Source organism: Dipteris shenzhenensis, chromosome 2 (genome assembly GCF_047967505.1).
Source record: "Dipteris shenzhenensis isolate YYH24624 ecotype China chromosome 2, Dip_SZ_1.0, whole genome shotgun sequence".
Classification (NCBI taxonomy): domain Eukaryota; kingdom Viridiplantae; phylum Streptophyta; class Polypodiopsida; order Gleicheniales; family Dipteridaceae; genus Dipteris; species Dipteris shenzhenensis.
In genome coordinates, this window is record NC_141597.1 from 39,965,810 (window position 1) to 39,982,765 (window position 16,956).

Consider the following 16,956-nt stretch of genomic DNA (forward strand, 5'->3'; position numbering starts at 1 on the left):
TGTTGCATGCCGGTGATACAAAAGCTACTACTTAGCAGGCATTGTGATTAGATTTGGGATCTTGAAACTTCTCTCGTTCCAAATTGAATGGGAGAATTGTGCGAGCCAATCTAGAGGCAATTCCGTCAAATTTCCAAAACATGGCCTTAGTCGAAGCAGGGATGACCTAACTCACTCGTCTTGGCATTGGAAACACGAGTATCTTGTCAGTTATGAGAGTATGGCAACAAATCAACAATAATTGTATTGTCTCCCTAGAATGATCAATTGAATTGCTTCATTGCATTCTCAGTATTCCCAAACATTCGAGGAGCTAGATTGAAATGTTCAACAAAGTCGATTCATGAGATAGCATTCCACTGTATAATCAAAATTTGCTAAATGGCCAACAAGAGCCGAATGCTCCAGGTGTGGAAGTGTGTACGAGATGCCAATCAAAGATCAATGTATAAGGCCCTTACGCACAAGAATGAACCTAAGGGAGATGGTCAAATTAGATCCATGTCATGCTGCCCAAGGTGATCCACTGATGAAATGAACCTCCTGTAAATTTTTAGAAACGTTTCTTGTGACACTGCGTATGCAGGCCAGGCAATGGCTGAATTGTTTCTAATAGATGCAAAACGTTGAACTATTTTGGATTGGATATAAACATACACAACCTTTTGGATTTCGATTAGATTCATGTGCGTCTGGTGGCAGGGGTGATTGAAATGGGAAAACAAAATTGGCATGAAGGAGTGCAAGTGTAAGATGAAGATGTACTGGTGGATATTTATGCCAAAGTTGGTGAACAGTGCTTCATGTGCTTAATAAGCTTTCTGGTCGGGACATAGCTGTCCTATGTTTGATTTGAGAGGGTGAGTAAGTACAAAACTATTTAAATTTATGTAGTGAGTGAAATGTGGTTCAATTAGTGAGTGCCTCATTAAGTGATTGACAAGCTTCCTACTGACAGTGGGGTGAGCTTGCAAAAGCACAAGTACTTTTTGGATTTCAATTTTTGAAAGGGTGCAGCGGGTCAAGGCGGTGTATAGAACTATTTTGCAAACACATAACATCTCTCTAATGCTGAGCACATCCAAGTGTAAGAATGGCATACAGTCATAGCAATGTTGGCATAACTTGTATTCATGAAAACACCCATATACATGGAAACATGGATATGTACTATCATGTTGTGCCGCAGCAATGTGCGGGTCCCCTACTAGTGGAAATTTCTTTTGGTTTCAGCAGTTACCTGTGGGCCCCCTTGTCTGAGCCAGTGTGAATGATGGGCGTTGCACACTTGTATTGTGGTGACACAAAGTTTACTATGATGCCATCCAATGTTTTGGTTGTGTTGTAATCATGGGCAATGTATTGCAGCCTTATCGATCGCGGCTGCTGGATTCGTACAATCACCCTTGCCTCATTAAAAAGCTGGCCGTACCAACTCCACCTCACACACCCTTGAGGGGTGGAAAGGCAACGTACTTTTCGCAAGACCAGGTCAGGTATTAGTCATATGAACCAGTTTTCTACAAGTACAATGCTTTCCATAGCCCTTACACCTTCAACTTGCTTTGCAATCTGTTTGTGATTGGTGAGTTATTTCTGGTTGTCCTGAATTAGATGTGTAGGATATATCAGCAAATCAGCTACAGAGGGACAGCAAAATGAGGCACTCCAGGCCACGGATTTCCCCGACCAGGAAGGAACTTCAATATCAAGGGATGTCATGTTTCGTCTTCTGCAGGACTGTATAAAGAACAAAGACCTGGTTGCTGGTAGGCAAGTGCATTCCCTTGTGATGAGCAATGGGCTAAACTCATTGCCATTTTGGGGGGACCACTTGATCCGCATGTTTGCCTCATGTGGAATCTTGTCAGAAGCTAACGAAGCATTTTATAAGGTTTCAAATCCAAACGTGTATACGTGGAATGCAATAATTTCCGCACATGCTCAGCTAGGTGAAGGTGAAAGAGCTCTTAAACTGCATGAAAGAATGCAGCAGCTTCTGATAGGGTCACATTTTTGTGCAGCTTGAAAGCATGTAGCAGCATTGGCGCCTTAGAACAGGGCAGACTAATTCATCACCATATCTCCAAAAAAAAACTCAAATCAGATGTAGTGGTTGGGAGTGCCCTCATTGATATGTATGTTAAGTGCAAGAGTCTGGATGAGGCACACACTGTCTTTGATGAAATGTCTAATCGAAATGTAGTGTCCTGGAGTTCACTGATTGCAGGATACAGTCAGCATGGACATGGACTGTCTGCCATTGCACTTTTTACAAGAATGCAACAGGACGGGATTCAACCAAACAGAGTCACGTTTCTGTGCATTTTGAAAGCTTGTGCCAGCACAGGAGAGCTACAGGAAGGCAGACTGATACATAACCAGATTATTACTAGTGGACTGGAAAAGAATGATGTACTTGGGAATATGCTTGTGGACATGTATGGTAAATGTGGGAGTCTTATGGAGGCATGCAAAGTGTTTAACACATTGCCCACTCAAAATGTGGTAACCTGGAGTGCATTGATTGGGGGATGTGCCCAATGTGGGCATGGTTTGTCTGCTTTGGGGCTTTTTGAGCAAATGCAAGAGGAGTGCATAGAGCCAAATAAAGTCACTTTTCTGTGTGTTTTGAAGGCATGCAGCAGCATAGGGGCGATAGGGCAGGGCAGGCTCATACATTACAAGATTCTCAAAAGTGATATCACAGTAGGTGTTACTATTGGGAGCACCCTTGTGAATATGTATGCCAAATGTGGGAGCATAGCGGAAGCACGTGAAGTGTTCAACAAACTTCCGAATCAAAATGTGGTGTCATATGATGTCATGATTTCTGGGTATGCCCAGCAAGGATATGGTTTTTCTGCGCTTGAACTTTATGAGAAAATGCATCTGGAGGGTGTGAAGCCCATCAAAATGACATTTTTGTCCATCTTAAAAGCATGTAGCAGTATAGGAGCTGTAGCATATGGAAATCTGGTACATGATCAAATCCTTAGAAGTGGATTCAGTTCAGATATAACCATTGGCAACACCCTCGTTGACATGTATGCAAAATGTGGTTGCCTGAAGGAGGCACACGAAATCTTCAGCAACTTGACACACAAAAATGTGGTCTCATGGGGTGCACTGATGGCTGGATATGTTCAGCATGGGCATCAGCGTTTAGCTCTTGACTATTTTGACAAATTGCAACATGAGGGCATAATGCCAGATGAAGCCACATTTTCATGCATTTTGAAAGCATGTGGGACAATAGGAGCCATAAGACAGGGGAGGTTGATACACGATAAGATTATCAGAAGTGGACTTGCACCAGGTATGATTGTAGGAAGTGCCATACTTGATGTGTATGCGAAATGTGGGTGTCTGGAGGAAGCACGTAAAGTGTTTGATGAACTGCCAGATCAAAACATGGTGTCATGGGGAGCCATGATTTCAGGATATTCTCACCATGGCCATGCTCTTTCTGCCCTTGAACTTGTAGAGAAAATGCAATGGGAGGGCACACAACCAGACAAATCCACGCTTGTGTCCACTGTAAAAGCATGTGGGAACATCGGAGCGATTAGGATGGGTAGGGTGATACACAATCAACTTATCAATCGAGGACTTGATTCAGATACACTGGTTGGGAGCAGTCTTGTTGATATGTATGCAAAAAGTGGGTGTGTATGTGAGGCCCGCAAAGTGTTTGATGCATTAAAGAATCGAGATGTTGTGTCATGGGTTGCATTGATTGCAGGGTATGCCCAGTGCGGTGACTTCAAGATGGTGAATTGCTGTCTTGAGGAAATGCAACTACAAGGGCTGAAGCCAGTTGATGTGATCTACGCTAGTGTCATCTCTGGCTGCAGTCGTGCAGGTCTAGCGACAGAAGGCCACCATCAATTCATGTCAATGATAGTAGACAGTTGCATCACACCAAGTATTGAGCAATATAGCTCTATGGTTGACCTTCTTGCTCGTGTAGGACATTTGAATGCGGCTGTGGATGTGCTCCAAAGTATGCCAATTCTACCTGATACCCATGTCTGGACATCTTTGCTCACTGGCTGCAAAACCTATGGCGACATAGAGTTAGGGCGACGCTGCTTTGATGAAATTCTTCAACTAGATCCTATGGATGGCTCTGTGTATGAGCTTATGTCCAAAATTTATGCTAATGCTCAAATGTCAGAGGCTGTCTCCAATTTACAAGAGCTTAGAAAGAGAACAAATGCTTGGAAGAAGCCTGGGAGAGCCTGGGTTGAGGCCAACAGTGCTGTGCATGAGTTCTTTGCTGGCAGCAAAGCCAACTGCAAAGAGTTGAGGTTCATTCCAAATTGAGGAGATTACATCAGCCAATGACGAATGAAGGATATGTGCCTGAACTAGGCATAGTGTCAAATCAAATAGTAGCTGAGGGCAAGGAGGCTTTCTTGTGTGGGGCACTGTGAAATACTGGCCAGAGCCTTAGGACTCATGGGTAAAGACTAGCATGCAACTGTCCAGCCAAAGCATCTTTGTGTGTGTGCGCTAACTGCCAGAAATCTATTAAAGCTGTATCAAAATTTGATATGCGAGAGATATAAGAGATGCAGATGAAACTCATCGCTTCAAGGATGGGGTTTGTTTTTAGGGATTACCAACTAATTGGTACTCAAGCTGGCAAGGGCATGAATTCTTGAAGGTCCTTTTACAATTGTGACTCACCCTTATGAGTAGCAGCATCAGCTTAAAAGGCTGGTATCAATGCTTCTGTACCCTCAGCAGCTTTTGAGTAGGCATGAAAGAGGGCAGAAGCCTCACTCTCACACCAGGCAAGGAATGTTCTGGTGATTTGGACCGGAGACAGAGAAATCAAGGTAATGATGATTCTTTGCGTCTTGAATGAGTAACTCAATACAGGCAGTGCTTCATATTCTGTTATCTTTAGTCATTATACCCTTAACTTATGATCTAGCCGATTGTGAAAGGTCAAAAATCATATTGCATTTCAATGTCGCTTTTGTTCAAACTCCAGAAAAAGGTTCTTTTGCTGCTGTACATGTCTCACCTGTAGCAATCTTGCAGTAGCATGTGCCTTGAGTTCCAACGCAATATGGTCTGTAACAACCAATATTTGGCAAGCATCGGAACACATCTGGAACCTGAGACCCGAAACTCGAAACCCAGCTGGAACCCAGAACCCGAAACCGGAAACAGAGAACTCCACCTTGAAAGCATGTGGAAGCATTGGAGCCAGAGGATGGGCGGGGTGATACAGAATCAACTTATCAGAGGGAGACTTGATTCAGGTATACTGGTTGGGAGCACTCTTGATGATATGCATGCAAAAAGTAGTTGAGTAGATGAGGCCCAAAGTGTTTGATGCATTACCGAATTGAGATCTGGTGTCATGGAGTGCAATGATTGCAGGATCTGCCCATTGTGGTGACTTTGGCATGTCCAATTGCTTCCTTGAGGAAACACAACTACAGGGTCTGAAGCCAGTTGGTGTGATCTACACACGTGTCATCTGTGGCTGCAGTCATTCGGGTCTAGCAACAGAACACCACCATCATTTCCTGTCAATAACAGTAGACAGTGGCATCACACCAAGTATTGAGCAATATATCTCTATGGTTGACCTTTTTGCTCGTCTAGGACATTTGAATGTGGCTGTGGATGTGCTCCAAAGTATTCCAATTCTGAACAGTATCCATTAGACATCTTTGCTTACTGGCTGCAAAACTTATGGCAACATAGAGCTAGGGCAACAGTGCTTTGATGAAACTCTTCAACAATATCCTAAATAAGGTTTGAATTTGGATGTTTTGCATCATATTAGGTCCCCTAAAATCTCATGCTACTCCATTATATCATATTGAAGACATATAAAAAGTATGATTGAGTCTGGATTTCTATTATGCATGTTAAATAATGCATAAAAGGTCAAATTTTCTTGACTATTAGCATTCACAAAATTTAATTTAGAGTCCATAAATCATAGTAATTATGATTATCTAACTCCAAAAGCAATCTAAACATGTGTCTTATAGTTATCATTATATTATGGGGCTTAAAAACAATGAGAAAACTCATTCTAATTAAGAGGTGTGGCCATTTTATCTAAAATTTGGGAAAACAACTTGAAATTGACTCAATTGTAAAAATTTAGGTAAAACTTAAAAGTCATAGGTGTGAGTTTCAATCCATAATAATTCTAAGTTTTATTCAACACATAAGCTATTTTGGTAAATAATTAAAGCCCCAAAATATCTTATCAATGCCTTAGAATAGTTCTAGGAAGTAGCTAAGTTAACAAGACATCAAAGTCTCCTATGACATTTTTCTGTCATTTTACCAAACTAGTGTTAATATCCTGAGCTAACATTGGGTGGATTTCACGATTTTGGTTTTGGTTGGATTTAGGATTGGATTTGCATTTTGGGCAAGTCCAAGTTTAAAAGGGTTTCAAGTAGATTTTGGGTGGTGGATTTCGGGTGATTTTGAGTTTTGGGTAGATTCCAATGTTTGTTGTATGTTGGTTTAACTACACATGCCACTGCAAGGGTCCATTTAGTAGAGGTGACCCATCTATAGGAGCAAAGTAACCTTTTTTTGGAGTTGTGGATAAAAAGCAACTTTGCAATTCAGTTTGCAAATAGGATTTTTGAGCTTTCGCAATAAGCTAGAACATGAGTTAAGGCTATAATGACCAAAAGTAACAATATATGCAACATTTCTTGCATTGAGTTACTCACTCAAATTTTAGCATGTAGCTTGAAAAATCTTCATAAGACATCATACCTTGTTTTAGCTTTGTAGGTCTATTTTCCACTTAGTAGTGTTTTATCACTTCTATCCAATACACATTTGAGAAATGATTCTCATCATGCTTCGCTTTAGCATCTTTTGCAATTGCCCGATTCTTCCTTTTGCTACATCATTTTGCTGTGATATATTCAAACATGTAAGTTGCCTTCTTATTCATGTTCCTTGTGAAAATTCAAGAATGATTAAGACATATTCACTGCCTCTATTTGATCTCCTTTATATCAGTTTGATTTTCTACCATGTCTTTGAATTCTTTATTTTGTTAAGTATATTTGAATTTTCCTCGAAGAACTAGATTCAACAATACCCTCTACAGTCTTATTAAATGTGATATTACATAATGTATCATTGATGCTTTTGGTTTAAGCATATGTCCATGCATGGGAGTGTGTCAAATCAATAAACCGTCTTTGTTCTAGTTGTGCTTGTGCTGCCAAAACTTGCTCTAGCTTGTTTGCCAAAACAACATGCTTCATAGAATCTAATTCTTGGAAAGCTAATGACTATCTTTAGATTCTTCAATTGTGTCAAATGTTGACATGACTATACCTCTTATTTCATGCTAGTGCATTGCTGACATTGCACTCATATTCGCAACAGATGCTATCTATCATTATGAATTTTCTACCTTCTTTGCTCTCTTCTCCCATAATCAATATCCTTTGAATGTATCTCTTATCATCATCCGGAATAATCTCAATTTGGACATGGTGGAGGATGATCTATTGATATTCAAGATCGAGATAGTCGTTCTTACAAAGGGTATGAAAGGTCATCACCATTACAAAATGTGTCACAGATTTAAAAATATATATTTTCACACCATGGCTAAATGATGTAATTAACATCCAGGTATATACAACACCTATTTCATTAATTCTGGAATGGTGCACTGTCGAAATTCATTTTTGGGGGTATTTTTGGATTTAAAAAGGAAAAAAAAAAGAATTCTTTGAACAAAATATTCAAGCAAAAAATAAGCTATATTTTTGAAACTTAAAAAAATTAGTATGACATTACAACTAAAGTAGACTTAAGTGATCTATACTTTTGACTTTTGAAACTAAAAACAACAACATTACATCTTAAGTAGACTTGCATATACAAAAGTGAACATTATATCTTAAGTATAGCTGCATGTAAAGTTGCATATACAAAAGTGCTAGAATCTCATGTATTTTATAATGGTGTTAATAAACACCTTCAAATATTTTCAATAGGTAGACTCTCAATTACATCGCTACTAGAAGATTTCTACATTGGTAGCTCTTATCTGCTCAGCAACCCACTCTTCTACTGACTCCTGCTCATCTTCGTCTTGATATAATTACAAGCACTGAAGAAGGTCAAGCAATCGAAGATTGTTTCTTCATAATCTCCTTGTCAGGCCCTTATGGTTTCTTCTGCATCCTCACCAAACTGCCCATGCCGACTGCTACTACGATAATAGAGGTTACTCAAATAGTCTACCAGATCATGTCTGCTTATATTACATTTCTTAATTGTAGTTCACTCTCTCTTATCTTTTTTGTCTCCTCCCTCTTTGCGTGCCTCTATGTATCAAATTCCTCTCTCTCCATCTGTCTCAATGGAGAGCCTTGTGGAATTTTGGCCTCTCCTTGCTCCTTGGTCAGCAATCCATTCTTTAATACTATTGATTCTCGACTCCACGTTTCCGACGATGTTATATACATCCATGGGTGGGGAGATGATAAAGAAAGAGAGATGGAAGAAAAAAGAGAGTGTTTGTGGAAGGACTAGGATGGAAGAATACAAGTTCGGTAACGCAATGTCGAGATGAGCAGTGAAGAAAAAAAAAGAGCAAGAATGAGAGAAAGATGTGTTCACTACTATGATAAGGATGGGTGAGCGCCATAGTATGTTTGCACGGATGAGTATGGGTGAACAGTCCAACTGACACTTTAACCGATAGTGAGAAATGAAAGGATTGGAATTCAAAAACAACATCATACATGCATCACAACTCTTCTGATGCTTCCAGTGGAGGCCGTGGTGCTCTAGGTGTACACTGAGTCTCTAATTCTTCTGTAGTGTGTATTGCTTTCGGAGTAGACTCAGTCTCTTCTTCCTTTGCAAGCTCTGATATTGCTTTAGTTGCATGTTGTTTTCCAATGGCAACAATTAGGTCTCGAATGGTTTTAACCCTAAACAATTGTAGATCCTCCTCTAAATATTTGAGCTTTGAAGATTCTTCTGATGAGACCTGTTGCTTCAGTGAGAAAATTTCATTGAAGATCAACACGCTGTTATAGGAAACTCTCCACCCACAGCTATGCCATCTTCCTGCTCTACTTGTAGTAAATGCCTTGGGAAGTCTGGTGAGTCTTTGTACCACCCTGTTTCTTTGATAGAGTAGAGACCAACTTTTCAACCGACCTGCTCATCATGACATATTAAAAAAACTTAGTGTGTCTAACATAAGATACATAACATAGAAGTAACAACATATTAATAGAACACTGCACTGAGCCATGAAAGCCTGCAATCGAGTTGGTAAACCAACAATGGTTGTCTTCAAGGTCCCAAACCACCAGACTCCAATGTGCACTACACGAATAATTAAGAACCATCATTATTTAACACACTTTTGCTAGTAGAATATGAAAAATAAGGTTGCGATAATACTTACATCTCATGATATGCCATAAATAGGACTTGTGCGCCATCTAAATGTAGGGGCTGTAACCGTTTGCAAACATCAGCTATGTCATCTTTCTACTATCGCTAAGTATAGGAGAAAGGAGGGAATCCAACATATACACACGGTTTTGTATTGATCTAGAAAATTGTGAGATAACTATACTACACGAATAAATAAATGAATATTAGCTTATTAGATTAAATCAAAATATTGAATTATCAAGACGAGGAAAAGTTTGTATCAAACCTGAGAATATCCATCATAACGTTGTCATTGACCTCTTTTGAAGGAAAAAAGAGATTGAAATCTCCTCTCCACAAAATTCGAGATACTAAGGTCTATGTTGAATCATGACCCTAACATTTAAAGAGCTTCCCATTTCTCCTGATGCAACCACATTTGTAGAGTTCAGCTTCTATCCCCTTTGTCTCTTTGATGACATTTATTTCACTCCTTTGAGCCATTATCTATTTGACTTAGGGGAGAGTCCATAAAGTTACCTGTAATAATTGCTCGAATGGTACATGTTATAAATGCACATAGATGCATTTCCGTATATGTTGATAGTGTGGTGTCATTCTGTATCTCAAAAATTTGACCAAGGTACCAAAAAGCAATTGTAGGAGACCCTCCACCCACAATTGTAGATGTGGCTATCCTTCGATGTGATACCTCACATGTTCTATACTCTATTTGCTGTGCCAAGCCACCTTGCTACATTACTATGTCGATAGCACGTACCAACTTTCGAGTGGATCTACACATCAAAACATATAACAAGAGTGAATGTGAGCATTACATATGAATTTGCATCACATGGAAGTGACAACACGTGTAGTCTATACTTACTCTGACATAGTGCCATGGACGGATGCCATTGAATTGGCTAAGAAACACTTCTTCGCAAAAGATGTCCATGACCACCAAATTCCAATGAGAGTTGCATTATCAATACAGAATAATTATTGTGTTTGAGACAATTCTAGCAATGCAAGAGAAAAAACAAGTAGGGTTTGCTACTTACTTCTCATAATATGATGTAAAGATAACTCGTGCCTCATTCATAGGAACATGTTTCAACCACTTGCAAACATCATCTATGGTATTTTTTTTGTTGCTAAGCATTGCATAAATAAGAGGATCAAGCATATATGAATTGGGTTTAATCAAAATACAAAAGTATAAAGCCAAGAAAAGTTTGCATCAAACTTGAGGATGGCTGTAATGACTTTGACATTAACCTCTTTCTTAGGATTCAAGAGGATTAAAATCTCCTCTTCACCAAATTCAAAAGTATGAGGTTGTTGTCGAATTAACAACATAGCATTAAATGAACTTCCAATTTGCTACAAGAGAGTCATATTTTCATGACTCATCTTACTGAGAGAGTGGTCTACATCGTATTCTTCTGCGCTTACTATGTCTTCTACATTCTCCTTCTGCTAAAAAAATATTAAAAAGTTATGAGATTTACACATCCCAAATAAAGGCTTTGTTAAACAAGAATAGAAGAATAAAGTTAAGGTTTCATACCTGTTGCAATGTGGCCATATTTTCAGGTTGTTCCCCAATGTTAACAATGGTGTTTTCATTAGACTGAGTCTCTCCTTTTCTTGGAGGATGCATTGCTACTTTACTTGCATGGTATTCCTCAATGGTAGCAATTACTCTCAGCCTGAAATGCTAAAGGATCGGCCTTTGTATATGATTCCATTTTGACAGGTGAATCCAAATCAAAAATTTCACTGAGGAACAACATGCAGTTGTAGGAAATGCTCCACCCAAAGCTATGACCATCTTTTTTTCTCCAATGGTAGACATTATTTGAAATCTACTTGGTCTTGTTGCTCCCTGGTTGTTCCGATAGTAGATACTAGGCAATATGTAGCACTGTCCATCATGACATATGAAAGAAATTAATATGTCATGATCATAAGATACAAAATAAGAAAGTAATAAAAATATTAAGAGAACAGTTAACTTGGCGAGTTGTCATGAATTCACAAACCACAAACTATTGTCTTTAAGGTCCCAAGCGATTAGACTCCAATGTGAGCTACATGACCAAATTAAAAATGATTATTGTTTGACACAATCTTGCCAAAGAAATAGTAAAAATAAGGTTGGAGTTAATACTTACTCCTCATGATACAGCATGAAGATGACTCGCACCCCATCTAAATTTAAAGGGTTTAACCAATACAAACATCTTGTATCGTCTTTTAAGGAGAGCTAAGTATAGAAGAAAGGAGGGAATCAAGCATGTAGACAGGATTCTGCACTGCACTAGGAAACGAAGATATAACTACACTGCACCAACAAATAAACAAACATTAACTCATTAGATTTAATTAAAAGATTGAAGTAGAAACTAGAGAAAAAGATAGTATAAAACCTGAGGATGGCCACAATAACATTTTCATTAACCTCTTTTAAAGGATTGGAGAGGATTGAAACCTCCTCTCTACCAAATCTCAAATACTGAGGTTCTTGTTTCAAAATGACCCTGACATCAAATGAGCCTTCCATTTTATCCAATGCAACCAAATTTGTAGAATGGATCTATATCATAGATTGTATTCTATGTTTGCACTTATTCTACTTTTCTATCGTGTCTTCAAGGCTCTTCCGCTCATGGCATTTTGCAACCAAAGTTAGAGGTGATTGCATTGCTGAAGTAGAAGGGAGTATCTCTATATTTCTACCCTTCACTAGTGTAGTATTGAATTCATCCATTTCTTCTCCCTCTATTGCCTCCAAACAAACATGAAAGATTAGACTCATTCCTTTATTTAAAATTTAAATATTATTTAAAAAATGGTTTTTAATTAAGAAATGGAGAGTTCATATACCACTAAGTATTGTCATTGTGGCCTACATAACCTTGCAAGCCATAATTATCATGGAAGGCATCATCATCTTTCTCTTCATCCACCAATCTCTCTTTGATCGGGTCATACGAGTCCATCTCTTCATCATCGTCATGTGGGACATTATGATCTTCGAGGTCATCATCATGTCATCAATCTCCTTGTGCTCTACCTCATTTTCATAGCCCGTGGTTAGATCTGCTTGAAGCTAAAATAGGCTATGACATGCTTGTTTTCAATAATATTTGTGGAGTATCATTTTCTGTGAGTAGATCCTCAAATAGATATTGTTAAATTACACGGCGCAGCGGAACAGAAATTGAACAAAGAATAGAGAGTACACAACAAATTGGAGAGGAACAAACTTTTCCTTCAATACTGATGTAGTATAGATGATGGCTCCGTCCACCCGTGCACTCCCATAGTGGAGCTTAGATGGCGATCTAGACAGATACTAGGTAAAGAGCTACTAGCTAGAAGATCTGATATGATCTGAACTGATCTAATACAATGGATTGGGGAGGTCGCCTCTTTATATCTATGAGGGTGGTAGTCGCGAATCAACGTAGTCAGTGGAGTCGACTAGTCGACCTAGTCGGTGGAGCCGACCAATCAACCTAGTTTGTGGAACCAACTAGTCATCCATGGAATATTCCTTATATCATCCCCTCAGGGGCTCCCGCCCCTGAACCCCCACTAGGGGGGCCACTGGCCCCCTTGGGACTCCCCAGCTAGGGGCCAGCTGGTCGTCAGGCCCCAGTAAGAATAAGGGGCCCCACACAATCACCTTTCTACCATGAATAGTCTCATTGATAGACCTCATCTGACATGCAAGTCAGGATCCATTCAGTGTCCCGGGCTCACACATGGCTTCTCATCATATGGGGGCCTTACAACTTGAGCACCTTGGACCACTGGTGGTTACCAGGAGGGTGGGGCATTGAGCATATCTAACAGATATCCCATCTTGCACAAGGTGACCTCCCAACTTGCTGGACAACAAATTCTCCACCATGGTAAGTAGGAGACTCCCACTTTTTGCGGGACTTCCATAATTGTTTTCTTGATAATGAATGGACTTGGGAATATCTTGCTCTTAGCATCAATCACAAACTTTTTGGGCAAAAAAAATAGTGTGTATTTATTGCTTTATATCATGTCATACATCAAAAAAAGGATAGAACTAGAAGTGACTATTGTGGCTAAAAGAGTCCTTACATCCTAAGGATCAACAAAAGTATAAACTCCTAAAGAAGACATGTCAAGGATGAAATGAAAAGCTGAAGGTATCTTCCTTAACATTTGAGGCAGTAGCAGCAGAGGTGTTTGAAGAGTGTCCCTGGGCACAATAGTAGTGTCAGTAGAATGACCATGAGCAGCAGAGAGGCCCTATAGAGGGTCAATAGACATGGAGGATAGCTGGGTAAGATCAGTAGGGATAGGAGTATACTAAGTAGAAGAGCCAGAGCCATGCATACGAGTTTTGGCTCCTGTAGAGGCAGCTTGAGGCTTGACAATATCTGCACAACCTTTGATGGTCAAGATTGTATACACTAATGATGAAGCCAATTCTCCTTTTTTCCTGCTCCACCATGTAGCAAACATAGCATCAATAGAAAGATATTTATGATTAAAGTGGAAGTTATTCCTAGATATCCAAATGAACCAGAGTGCATGGGACTTGATGATAAACCAAGGCTCATGCCTTATCCTACAAGCATCTCCTTATAGAATAGCTTTCCAATTAACAGGTTCACCACATTCCATTTGAATAAATGTCCATACTTTCTTAGCATGAGGGCAAGCAACAAAAAGGTGGAAGACATCTTCAACAGGGTTTATACATCTCATACACTTGCCATCACCTTTGCCAATGCTAAGTCCTCTTGAATTAGACCAAATAGATTTATGAGGTATTAGCCAGGTAAGATAGGACATTTTCTCAGGCACATTCTTAGTCCAAATTCTGTGGAATATGTAGTACCATTTGGTTCTATCATCATTCAACTTCCACCTTCTATTAAGGGTTATGAATAAATCCTCCATATCAGCAGTAGGAGTTGGGATGGGTAATAAGGAGGAGCACCCCACCCAGCTAAACTCATTGACCTCTCCTTGCCATAGTTCCAATCTTTCCATAATCAATCTTTGCTATTGGTTGGATAAAGAGAACTCTCTTCTAATTTCAAGCCATGATTTCCATCTAATATCTTCTTTATTCCACAGTTGAACCCTAACCCCCCTTCCTCTTTGGGTTTGATACAATATTCTCATCTAACCTTAGAGATTTTGTTAGACCCCCCCCATAAGAAGGATCTACATAGCTTGATAAATCTTTCCAAGCCAGTGAACAAGATAGGTAGAAGATAATAATAGGATAGAGATAATGATTAAGAACCATTTTCCTACCTGCCAAATTTTCTTGGAAGCTTCTCCATTTGTATAGTTTCTTCTGGGATCTGTCTAGTACCCAGTCCCACACCTCTGCTTCATTGTGACATCAAATCCCATTGGTAACCCCAAGAGTCTAAAAACTATACCTTTTTGTAACGTCATGCATCCTAACTGTTCTTCCCCATTGAGAGTACCATATCTTGTTTTGGAGTGATTAATCCATGAATTTGAGGCTTGACAGAAAACCTCAAGGCAGTCCATTACACAGATGATATCTTGATTAGTGTTTCTAGGAGTCAGAGTAGTATCATCAGCAAACTATTGGCATAATAATTGTTTACCATTACTGAGTTCAATCCCTTTTAGAGCTCCCTCTTGTATCTGACTTCTAAGGAGCCATCCTAGAGAATCTACAACAATTGCAAGTGAAAGAGGAGCTAGAGGGAAACCTTTTCTGATTGATCTCTTGAGGAAAAAAGGGTCACTCATAATGCCATTAACATTGACTCTAGCAGTAGCATTAGTAAGCAGCAGCTTAACACTAGAGACAAATGAGGGGCCCATACCCATATCTTGTAGAGATTGGATGATAAAGTCCCATTCCAACCTATCATAAGCTTTATCAAAGTCCACCTTAAGAAAATAGATATCCTGTTTGGTTTCTTTAGGATACTCACACCCTTCCTAGATGTTGATGATGGCTTCCAAAAGGTGACGTCCCTTGATGAACCCTTTTTGCTCTAGTAGAACCCAATCCTTCATTTTGCATTGAATCCTTAGAGCTAATGCTTTGGAAAATATCTTGTTTCTATAGTTTAACATTATGAGGGTTCTCCAATTTTTTAACTCATCCTTAGGGCCCTCCTTAGGGATCAGTTTTATAATTCCTCCATTTATATGAAGGGGAAGACAACCTTTCTTGACACTTTCTTGCCATAGGAGTAAAAGGTAAGGCCCAATTAGTTCCCTAAAGGCTTTGTAGAATTCAATAGGAAGACCATCTTCCCCAAGAGTCTTCCCAAGAATCACAAACTTTTTGAATTCCCTCTTATGTTCTTTTGTAGAGAGTGATCAGGTTTGGGACTCCGCATACATAAGAAGAATGATTCAAGAGATTGAATCGTCATGCCTCATTCTCTCTTGCCTCTCTTTGCTGCATAAACACCACTATAGATCTTCAAATATGAAGAATATGCTCACTCTAGAGTATTAACCTACATGCCTTCTTTGTCTTGTTTATCAACAAAAATGACAATGTTGCAAATTTCCACTTTTCCAATGGTGGTATACACTATTCTATCAATGAAGTTATGGATCTCATTGCTAGAAACTTCATTGATGAAGAATAGTTGGGGCTTGTCCCATGTTGACTCATTCTTGATGAAGTCATCTTCTAAAAGTCCCCTGTAGTTCACAAGCTTTCCAGACTTTGACGAAACTCTACATTGAACTGAAAGCTATGGTGCACATTTATTGACATCCTTATCTCACTGATCAGTCTTTCGACATATGCAACCACCTGTTGTGGGATTTCTTTTCTCATGTAAGAGGTTACTACTTCTGACCCATCTTCATCCTTTTTTATCCACTTGTTTGCCCATATCTTTACCTTGGGTGTTGACAAAGACACTATATGCTTGACAACATTATAGCCAATGTTACAATGACTAAGTGGGATGCCTTTCTCTATTAACAAATACTGAATGGCACTATTCACTGCATCATGCCTCACCTGTACATTGATGCATTCCTCCAAGCAATGGTCTTTGTCTTTCTTTCCAAAAAACCATTCTTTTCTTAAAAGTTTCCATGCTGCCATGGATGCATACTTGTTAGGTAGGTACTTTAGAGGTCTCCACATCCTTGCGGTCAACTCCTTATCCACTGCCTTTTACTTTCCCAAGACAACCAAAGGAACTTCGTAAGTCAACTCTCCATACTGACATGCAATGCACACTTGAAGCATCTCATTGAACAATTCAAGAGGATGAAAAATGATGGAAGTGTAGTCATTATATTTGTCTCTCACCACCTTAAGGCTTGTCATATTTTTATATCGATCTTGAGTTCCCCTAAAAACAAGTACACTCAAAGAAGTATAGAGGTCTGTGAGTGTGTCGGCATCTACTTTTGTGACCTTTCTCTTCAAATCAGGGTTTGGAGAGCCAAATGTTGTCCATACAACCCTCGCCTTTTGTAAGACCTTTGATGTCGAGGATATCTTACGTT

The 16,956-nt window shown here is 39.3% G+C and overlaps 2 protein-coding genes across 2 annotated transcripts; both read left to right on the top strand.

Moving 5' to 3' along the window:
* The first annotated feature begins 2,121 nt into the window (after positions 1–2,121).
* LOC147904752 (pentatricopeptide repeat-containing protein At4g39530-like) lies at positions 2,122–4,329 on the top strand. The gene has a single exon (XM_087392296.1). The coding sequence runs from the start codon at positions 2,137–2,139 to the stop codon at positions 4,327–4,329; it is 2,193 nt and encodes a 730-aa protein (XP_087248422.1). The 5' UTR covers positions 2,122–2,136.
* On the top strand, positions 4,257–5,690 carry LOC147904753 (pentatricopeptide repeat-containing protein At1g05750, chloroplastic-like). Its single transcript, XM_087392306.1, has 2 exons — positions 4,257–5,279; positions 5,401–5,690. Exons 1-2 carry the CDS (start codon positions 5,060–5,062, stop codon positions 5,688–5,690), a joined length of 510 nt encoding a protein of 169 aa, XP_087248432.1. The 5' UTR covers positions 4,257–5,059.
* Positions 5,691–16,956: the final 11,266 nt, after the last annotated feature.